This window comes from Orycteropus afer, unplaced genomic scaffold, assembly GCF_000298275.1.
Source record: "Orycteropus afer afer isolate SDZICR_OR568_19922 unplaced genomic scaffold, OryAfe1.0 scaffold00042, whole genome shotgun sequence".
Lineage (NCBI taxonomy): Eukaryota > Metazoa > Chordata > Mammalia > Tubulidentata > Orycteropodidae > Orycteropus > Orycteropus afer.
Window position 1 is genome coordinate 9,712,148 of NW_006921629.1, and position 10,622 is coordinate 9,722,769.

At 48.0% G+C, this 10,622-nt stretch overlaps 1 protein-coding gene across 1 annotated transcript; it reads left to right on the top strand.

Moving 5' to 3' along the window:
• The first annotated feature begins 146 nt into the window (after positions 1-146).
• RFLNB (refilin B) lies at positions 147-6,007 on the top strand. The gene is made up of 3 exons (XM_007937433.1): positions 147-356; positions 3,649-3,758; positions 5,677-6,007. The coding sequence occupies exons 1-3, from the start codon at positions 147-149 to the stop codon at positions 6,005-6,007; spliced, it is 651 nt and encodes a 216-aa protein (XP_007935624.1).
• Positions 6,008-10,622: the final 4,615 nt, after the last annotated feature.

Consider the following 10,622-nt stretch of genomic DNA (forward strand, 5'->3'; position numbering starts at 1 on the left):
GGGAGCGGGCGGCCAGCGAGACCAGGACGAAGCGCGGGAGGCCGGGCAGGGAAGCGGCCGGGCGGGCAGCGGTCCCGGCCCGCGTCTGCGCCCCTCGCTGGCCCGCGGCCCCGCGCTGAGTATCCAACCCCGGCACACGCACAGCCATGGTGGGCCGGCTGAGCCTGCAGGATGTGCCCGAGCTCGTGGACACGAAGAAGAAGGGCGACGGCGTCCTGGACAGCCCGGACTCGGGGCTGCCCCCCAGCCCCAGCCACTGGGGGCTCGCGGCGGCCGGGGGCGGCAGCGGCGGCGGGGAGCGCACGCCAGCTCCTGGAGCTCTGGAGCCCGACGCCGTGGCGACCCCCGCGGCCCAGGTGAGTAGCTCGCGCCCTCCACTCCCCGCCTCTACCCCCACCACAGCTGGCCCCGGGGGACCACACGTCGCTCTGGGGGCGCACTGTCGACGCCGCCACCCGCCTGTCGGGACGGCGTGGCCATCGCCGGGAGCTCGGGGCGGGAGCGCAGCAAGAGCTCGGCCAGCTGGAGCTGGTGGCTGGAAAATTGTCATCGCCTCGGAGGCGCGGGAGCCCCGGGAGAGGCGAGCCGCCGCCGCCTCCTCCTTTCGGGGTGGCGGCCCCCGGCGCTGCCAGGCTGTGGCTTGACCACATTCCTGCCCTCCGGGCGGGTGGGGCACTCGGGACACCAAGAGGAAACACCAGCCTTCCCTGACGGTCCTGCAGTCCTGGCACCCCGACGGCTTTGCCCGCGGCATTGGCCGCTTCCAAGGGCCTGCCCCCTCCTGGCTGGTCCCAGAGAGAGGGGTGTGCTCTGGGCTCTTGATGCAGAGAGCAAACGGGGCCAGCCTTTGGGGACCGTGTGAATTGGCTTGGAGGGGACCTTTGGAGAAGGATTGCCACTGCCACTAGCCTCCTGGTGGCCGTCCCTTGTCTTGAATCCCTAAACTAGAGTCCTGCACATAGTAGGTGGGAAGCCTTTAGGTGGGTGGGACTTTTTAAAAATTAAACATTCTCTTTTCTTTTAAAAATTGTATTTAAAGAAAAAACTCCAGCAAGTCTATCTTGCGGTAGGAATCACTCAGGTGGTGGTGTTTTTAGCCTTTACCCTAGATCTCAAGGGAAGCCACATCCTGTCTACAGTCAACCTAGGCCTCCACCTCTCTCTTGGGAACATATCTGCAGCCCTGTCCTCTCTGTAAAGTAGTCAACGACAGCTACTGTTCTCAGGGACCCACACTGAAGCTTTGATGTATGTGCCGTTTTTGACCCACTGACCTGTCATCTCTTCTTGAGCATCAGTGCACTTCCTCATTTCCTTTTGAAGGGGAAGCTTGCCCCAGCTTGGCCTTCAGAGCCCTCCCTGCCTGCCACCCTTCTAGCCTCCCTCCCAGTGCTGCTTTGTCCACCTGCCATGCCTTTCCCCTCCTGATCCCATCCTCTCCTACCTCTCCCAACACCCAGTCATCTTTTCTACCTGTTAAAGAGCTCTGCTGGCCTTCAATGCCCAACTTCTGTCACCTCCTCTGGGGAGCCTTCCTTGATGCTTCCCCAAACCACGTTGGAGTCTGTGGTTTCATCCCTGTTCTCCATTGACACCTCCTTCACATGTCTGTCATAACCCTTGGAACTGTCAAATTCTGCCCCACCACACCTGCCAGCACTTGACACAAGGTGGGTCTTCAGGGAGTGTCTGTTGGTGGGTAGGGATCGGGGAGCAGATAGGTAGGGGCAGGAGAACCAAGTGCCTGCGTAGATACCTGTGTGGGTGTTAAGAGAAAGAGCAGCTTACCCCCTCATGGAGGCCATGTCATCCTGCAGCCCCCAAGACTTGCCTGGGCCGTGCCTCCTGAGGTTGGGGAGTATCTGAGAGCCAGAAAGCAGAGGGCAGAGCAGAGCCCACTGTCTCTACTTGAGGACTGTCTCCAAAAGCTCTGCAGCAGCCAGTGGCCACCCCCGCAACCCCTACTCCATCCACTGACCTTGATCTTCAACACAGTCCTTCCAGCTCAAACTTGCTAACTCTGAATTCAGACCTAGACCCTCAGCACCTCTCTCTCCCTGTCCTGCCTTTGGCTTTTGCGTTTTCTCCCTACACTCCCACTTGACACCTTGTCCTGGTAACATGATGAGGGGGTCAGAGCCAACCTTCCAAAAATGTCTCCCTCCTTCTCTGTCCTGGAAGTCGTGGAGGTGGGGCTGCCCCTCCACACCCTGGCCCACATATGGGTCCTTCTCTCCAATTAGGCAAAGAAAATGACAGATCCCTAGTGAACACTGGAATTCGAAGAACCGCTGGCTTCAAGCCGGCACTAAGTTAGTCTTTGCACACTTAACACAGGCGCCCTGATTCCAATTACAGTGGCTGAACGCTGGCCCCGAGTCTAGGATGTAGCTCTCTTTGTCAGGCTCCTTGGTGACCCAGAACGCCCAATACATTGACTAGGCTGGAAGACACCTAATGTTCTAGGAATATAGGGCTCAGGGGCATTGAGATTTCTGGCTAGTGGAAGGTATCGCAGAGAACATTTCTGTGCTCATTTTACTGACGAAATCCTGTGGTTTTGCAGAATTTCTCCAACATGGGTAGTGGCTGATCGGGGAGGGTCTCCCACGAGCATTACAGATCCCTCTCCACAGCCCCAGAGGCAGAGATGGAGACCAGAAGAGTTGGACTCAATTTTTTTTTTAGTTTTCATTTTTACTTTTATTGTGGTGAAAACATGCACAACAGGACATTTGCCAACATAGCAACTTCCACATTTACGGCCGATGACATTTTTCATGTTGTACCACCACATTGCTATCCTTTTCCAAAATATTCCGCAACCATTAGCATAAACTCAATGCCCCCCAGACAAAAGCTTTCCCCTCCCGTAACCACTAATAGTCTTTGGTGGACTCAATCTTCAGTTAAAAACTAAACAAACGCCCTGGTGGTGATTTTTTTGTCTGAGCCTTTTGTAAAGTAGTACTGAGATGACTACACAGGGTCATTAAGAGTTCTGGTTAGTTGTTCACTGCTGCAGAGTCAGTCCACAATGTGTGCTGACCCCGTGCACGATGGGATCTGACCATTGTCGTCCACTGGGTGGCTCATTTTTGGAAGTAGGTAGCCAGGCCTTTCTTCCTCCCTAGCCTGGGAGCTCTGCTGAAACCTGTTCACCGTCATAGCAATATTCAAGCCTCCAGTAACAGACGGGTGATGGCTGTGCTGGGAATCGAATCCAGGTCTCTTATATGGAAGGCAAGAATTCTACTGCTGAACCGTCACTGCCCCCTCTAATTAGTTAAACCCCGTTAATCCAGATTTTCTCATAGCATTGCTGTAGGATAGTGCAGTAATTCCTGGGGCTGGTCATAATCATGGGTAGGATGTTTCTTCTTTCTTAAAACCTCGGAGATGCAGATAGGTTAAGGACATATGATATGACACAGCTTGTTCCTGATAGTGCTGGGACTCAAACACAGGCCTCTTGGCTCCCTGTCTAGTGCTCTTCCCATGTGTAGGCTGGCCCTTCTCATGGACGCCCAGGAGGGGGACACACATCACAGTTAGGCCTATCAGCTGGAGGCTCAGAGCCAGGATCTGCTATGGGGGATGCATGAGATGGGGCCGGGGTCCTAACTGCGTTCTTCTCTGTTCCTGCAGAATCCAGCCTCACTCCCCAACCCCTTGGCCCCCAGCTGCTCACCCAGGTTATGCCCCCTGTCCTTTGGTGAAGGAGTGGAGTTGGACCCCTTACCACCAATGGAAGTAAGGTAAATATAGCAGACCCTGATTTCATTTTTATTGTTTTTTAATTTTCATTATTTATTCCAGAAATTAATGCTTACTGTTTAAAAAAAAGGGAGAGAGAGAGAGAGAGAGAGTGTTAATGCAAAAGCGTGCCAAAGACTATTAATAGCTTGGTGAGTATGCTTTCAGATTTTTCTTTGCGGATATAACCAATTAAATACACAGAGAAGCTTTTTAAAAAAATTAAAATGAGATCATGCCATACATAAAGTTCTGGAACTTACTTTTTTCTCTTTACATTGTTTTCGTGGCCATCAGATATTTTACATTTGTTGAAAAATAATTCCAGAAGCTGCCCCCCCACCTACATGCCCACTCACCTCAAGGTGCTGTGACCTTGTTTCAGGTTCTGACTTCACTGGGCCAGTGCCGTTCTTCCCGGGGGAGTGTATCCCATCCACAATTGTTGCTGTCTTTGTGCGCTGTCCAGTTGGTTGGGACTCTCGGAGACTCCATGTGTCAGCTGGGGGCAGAGATTCCCAGACAGGCTTATTTAAAGACAGGCCCTCTGCAGAGAAAGGAATTCCGCTTTTCGTAACTGGTGGTTTTAGAGCTGGAGTTTCAGTTGCAGCTGCACAAAGGGCCCTTTGACGTGGAACAAAGAGACGGTCACCAGTTTGGAGAAGAGCAGTTTAGCCTTTTATTCCTAGGGAGTTTGTGTTTTGAACAAAATGGGGACATGACTTCATGACATTAACTTCAGTCAGCCTCTTACCTGTTTGCCCAAAGAGAATAGAAGGTTGCATACGCCTCAGAAAATAGTGACAGTTTTTACCTGTCCAGGGGTTAGGGGCCAGTGAGGGCAGTGCTGTTAGGTGACACTCATACATATTTAAATATCTGTGAAGCTGCAATAATAATGTAGTAAAATGCATTAATACTTTGTTTCCATATTGAAAAAAAAGAAAAACCAGTTGCTATCGAGTCACTTCCAATTCATGGCAACTGCATGTGTATCACAGTAGTTCTGTGCTCCGGGGGGTTTTCAATGGCTGTGACCTTTTAGAAGCAGATTGCCAAGCCTTTCTTCCAATGTACCTGCCTCTGGGTGGATTCAAACTGCCAACCTTTTGGTTAGCAGCTGAGAGCCTAACCATCCGCCCTACCCAGGAGCTCTTCAAATTGCCAGATAAAGATTTTAAAAAAGAAGGTAGCTGCTGAGAAAGGTGGATGTTAATTTGTTTTATGGAAATCAAGATTGTAATTGGCTGAATCCCTAGGTTTGAGGGGTTTCCAAACCATAGACCAAAGTGGACCAAATACTGGTACGTGGTAGAGCTATGCTTTCAGAGTCAGCATTTGGGTTCCTAGTGCCTTCGTCCTCTCACTGAAGAGCTGACTGACCCCTTGAGGGGACAGAAAAAGTGGTCCCCAGTAGTGAAGCAGTAGTCTACCCCATCATGTACAATACTTACCACTGACATGATTTGCTGGGTGTTAGTACTGTGCTTATGGGGTTATTATGGGACACCTGGTACAGAAAGAGGATACTGAGGCTTAGAAAAGTAACTTAGTCAAGGTCTCATAGTTCAAGTAAATGGGAGTAGAACCCAGAGGTCATGCCTGCAGTGAGAAACAGTGAGTGCAGGGCTAAACTCTGGAATCCTACAAACCTGCATTCAAAGCCCTGCTCTACTGACTAGCACTGTGAACTTAACCTTGGTTTCCTCTCCCAGGGTTCTTCAGAAAATTAAATTAGATCTCATAAATAAAATGCTTAGGGTAGCACTGAGCACACGGTAAGTGCTCCACAAACTTGCTGCTTCTTACTGGAGTAGCCACATCTCAGCCTTCGTATTCCTCAAGAAGGTTCAAGGTAAGGGACCCCTGTGCCCTCAGCTCAAAGGAGTGACTTCACGCTGCCTTATGTCTCTGGTGCAGGTACACTTCCTCAGTCAAGTACGACTCAGAGAGGCACTTCATCAATGACATTCACATGCCACTGGGCCTGGCGGTGGCCTCCTGCAGCCAGACGGTCACCTGCGTCCCCAATTGCACGTGGCGCAACTACAGGGCTGAGGTGCGCTTTGAGCCCCGCCACAGGCCCACACGCTTCCTCAGCACCACCATCGTTTACCCCAAGTACCCCAAGACCATCTACACCACCACCCTGGATTACAACTGTCGGAAGACAATGAGGAGGTTTCTGTCCAGCGTGGAGCTTGAAGCCACTGAGTTCCTGGGCAGCGATTGCCTCTCCGATGAATGCTGACTCAAGCAGGCTGGGCTGGGTTGGCCCAGTCCTTCTGCTGTCCTGGTCCCCAGACTACCCTGGTCAAGTTGGGAACTACCACCCTATGTGTCGTTCTGGCCCCACACCTAGAGATACCGCTAAGCCCAGCCTAGGGAAGCAACCAGACACTCTTGCATCTTACCATTACTGAAGAAATTTGTTTTTTTAACTTTTTGTAATTGTTCTTAAGAGGAATATATTTTCTGGTTTGCTGCTGTGTAATTTCCCCTAAGTCTCAATTTGGTGAGCAAATAAAAGGAAACGAGAACAAAAGGAAAATGGCAAAAATTTGAAACAGGGCTCCCTGTGGATGGCGCCCATCTGAACTGACAGCAGAATTGATCACTCTTCCTCCGTTGGTCAGTTTGTCGGAAGGAGGGCGTGGACGAAGTCTCTGGGATGATAGGAAAACTGAGTTTTAAGAAATTTCAGCCACGGGAGTCTTCACTGCTATGCAAGTGGTGCTGATTCAGCCACAACACCCACATGGGTTCAATCTGAGGAGAGTTGGGTTCCAGTCCATTTTTCATTTCCATCTCCTTTGCATTGCATGTCAACCAAAACTCTTGAAATTCTCTAAATAATTTTCATGACATCAAGAAACCCCCACTGCCATCAAGTTGATTCCAACTCTTAGAGACCCCCATAGGGTTTCCAAGGCTATAAATCTTCACGGAAGCAGACTGCCTCATCTCTTTCCTGTGGAGCAGCTGGTGGGTTTGAACTGGCAACTTTGTGGTTGACAACCCAATGCCTTAACCACAGCACCACCAGAGTTCCTTAAACTGCAAAATAAGATGCTTAAAAAAAAAAAGTTCACTTGGGTTTTGCCTGCTTAGGGAATGTCAGATTAATAGGCGGCCGAGTTCTGGAGCAGGGACTTGGGTTCTCTGGCGAAGTGCCTTACCTCCTTGGCATCTGGATGATTCTCTCTGCAGGTGTGTGTAACTCTCCCAATGTGTATTTTAGGGTTTCCAAATCCTTTTTCTGTTTCTTCATGAGGAAAAAGGTAGCAGAGGGCCCTTCTGAGAGAAAATGGCATTTTGAAAGAATGTTTTGGAAAGACACTTTTGGAACTCTATGAGGGGGATTTCATTTGATTCACGATGGGAACCCACGGCCACACAAGATACTCAGTGCCACTGGGAGGAGGTGGCTGTAGATGTTTCTGGTGATCTGGTTCATCGCCATAGGTGTCCCTCTCTGGGGACACTGGATCCACTCACTGAAAGGACTTTGGTTGTGTCGAAATTGTGGAGAGAGCCTACTGGTGCCTTGGGTCTCATCCAAAAAGCAAAGAAATCACTGCTCGGACCAAGCAAAGTTAAATTGAGAATAGGAGATGATGTTGTAATTCGAACTCCAAAACCTGGATGCTGTAGTGACAGCATAAATGTCTCTTAAATTTTTATTTTAGTGTAAGTGACAATCATGGAGTTGGGTGCTAACTGAAGATATTGCCAAAGAAGCTTTATGGACTCACCTGAAATAGCTGTGGAAGCAGGGACAGCCACTGGCCCAAGAGGGTTCCGTCAGCTCCTCTCATGAGCTGCCTCACAAGACCATCCCACCCTACCCCATCCCTTCTTTCTCCTGCCAATCCCTGTGGCTTTTGAGGAAAGAAAGTGGTAGGTGGCTTTTTTCTTCCAAGTATTAGAACAAATAAACTGTGGCTATTTCCACTGGCTACATCTGAATTGACAGAGCGGCTGTAACAATGGGCTCTAACATAGCAACGATCATGTTTCGTTCTGTTGTCCTTGGGGTTGCTATGTGTCGGAGCTCACTCGACAGCACCTAACAACAACACATCTAAATAATGTCAAGTGCTCGAGGATTGCTGGGCACTCAGACTCCCGCTAAGCTCAGACTCCCGCTGTGACACCAGGTCCCTGTGGATGGCTCCCATCTGTCCTGAAAGCATAACTGATAGCTCTTTGGTCACCCCGGAGCCACAGCAGGAATTTTTGATACAATCCAAGCAGGTGTGATGATAATCACCCTCATTTAAATTCATTGGAGGCCGAGAGAACCAAACTGTCTGGTGTCCTCTTCAGACTTAACAGTGTTTAGTCTGTTGTGCTCCTGACCGATTGGGCACATCCCATTGGTCAGGAGCCTGAAGATGGCGTAAGGGCCCTGAGTTTGCCAGGGTGAAGCCAGGAGGGCCCTTTGGGACTCCATAGTCTCCTCTAGCAGCATATAGAGCAGTGAACGTTTCCTGCGTTTGGAACAGCAAATGACACAGCTTTTATTGATTAAAAAAAAATTCTATCTGGTTTCATAAACTTGTCATTTAAGTGGTAAATGCAATTTTTAAATTGTGTTCAAAGAATCCTGAAGGCTTTGCTTTGACCAAATGAAGAGACACTTGAATGAGTTTAGAAAGATACTGTGGGCAGCATGACAGGAGTCCCAAGGGGGTGCAGAAGGTTAAGTGCTCTGCAGCTAACCAAAAGGTTGGCAGTTCGAATCCACCTAGAAGTTCCTTGGAAGAAAGGCCTGGTGATCTACTTCCAAAAAATCAGCCATCGAAAACCCTGTGGAGCACAGCTCTACTCTGACATTCATGGGGTCACCATGAGTCAGACTCAATGGCAACTTTTTTTTTTTTTTAATGGCAGGAGGGAGAAGTGTGGAAGAGTATTCCTTTTAACATCCCAACATTTTAAGATGTCCTTGTGATACTTGTTGGTTTAAGGAGGTTGTGTTAAGTTCAGGCAAATAATTCTAGTGGAGAGAATCTGAAATGGGTCAGTGAAGTAAGTGGAAGTGAGTGATTGTGAACGTGTAATGAGAATGGATAAGCAGGTTTTAAGTTATTCATTAGGGAATCAGCTATAGTTCTTTCTGATCTTTTTATTTCCTCTAAATCTGCTTTGCTGAAAGTTGCAGGAAAGGAAGCCATGAAGGAACATTGTAGTGCAAACGTGGACGAAGGGGTGTAAACCTATAGGGTATTCACGCTAGTTTTCAAGGTAGAAGCAGTTACTTTTTAAATTCACTGGTTAAAAATAAACATTCCTGAGTGTATCTGGGAGATTGATGGTTTTAATTAAAGCTTTCTTCTCAGTCTTTTAAATTATGTTTTTCCTGTAATAAGGATGATTTGTATTTTAAGAGAAAAGTTATTTTCTTTCCAAATCACAGACCTTTTTAAAAAACTTCATTGGACTGAGGCTATTTTCATTTGATATACTTTCTATTTCTAACTCTTAGGAAATCCAGAATAGTACCTGACAAAGTCTGTTGTTTAAAATATTCTTTGACATCTATCCCACCCTACTTTGCTCTATGACTTCTGCATTTAACAATAAATTATCTAAAAATAAAGCTTAGAGATGTTTCTTTTCTTTTTTTTTTTTTAAAGTCTTTCTTAAAGTAAAATAATGGTTTCTCAAGAATAGTGAGGAAAATACTTCCTCGGACTGGCATGTGTGTTCCCCAGGGGTACAAGAAGACTTTTTAAGGGCTATCTGGGCACAGATCGTTTAAGGGAATTTCTTTGCAGATTTGCACTTTCTAAAATTGATCTAGGAGCTCTGGTAGCATAGTGGCTAAGGCACTTGACTGCTAACCAGAAGGCTGGCAGTTCAAACCCACCAGCCACTCCTCAGAAGGAAGGTTGGGCAATCTACTTCCATAGTGATACTGCCTCGGCAACCCAAGGAGGGGTCACTATGAGTCAGGTCCGACTCAACAGCACATAACAACAACAACAAAATTGATCTGCTTCAGAATGTACCTGTGGGAGGAGATGTGTCTGAGCCTTGTCCGTTCCCCACCTCCCTGTTCAAATTGCCTTTTCCTTACTTTACTGAAAGAAATGCATGCCTCAGTTTAACCCATCCTTAATTTTCTTGTGGTACTTGTTCTGGGCTGGAAAAACATTCGGGCACCCGACCGAGGGACAGTTAGAAACAGTGATGTTGGGGCAGCATGAGCCACTGTGGACCTCCGGGTTTCATGGCATCCTGCATGTAAGTGTGTTAAGTTTCCAGTGAAATGTGGTAGCACAAGCGAGGTTGGCCTGTCAGGGGACTTTCTCTGTGGAGTGGGGCAGTGGCTTGAAGTACCTTTTCATTTGACACCCACACCTCTTCAGTCTTGAATAATTCTTCCCTGTGGGAATGTCCCCTGGGGCAAAGCAAAGAGGGTCCATAATCAAAAATGGTGACACCTTATTTCATTCAAGCCTCAAATTAAAGGCAGGCTCTGTCTGTGAGTTATGACTCAGAAATAAATATGCCCCAGGAATGCATATGATCATTTCCATGAATTAGAAAATAAATCATATCTCTTTCTAATAGAAATTAAGACACATTGGGCTGATGGGTATGATAAGGAGCCTGTTAGGTTATATGGTAAATTTGCCATAAAATGAATGAGCTTCTTAGCAGTCCCAAGGATTTGATGGGAAAATATTTAAAGCAATAAGATTAAAACATCTTATATATATATAAACAAACAAACAAAATCCTTATTGCCATTGAGTTGATTCTGACTCTTAGTGACTCCCCATTGGGTTTCTGAGGCTGTAAATCTTTACAGAAGTAGATTGCCCAATCTTCCTTCTGTGGAATGGCTGGTGCAT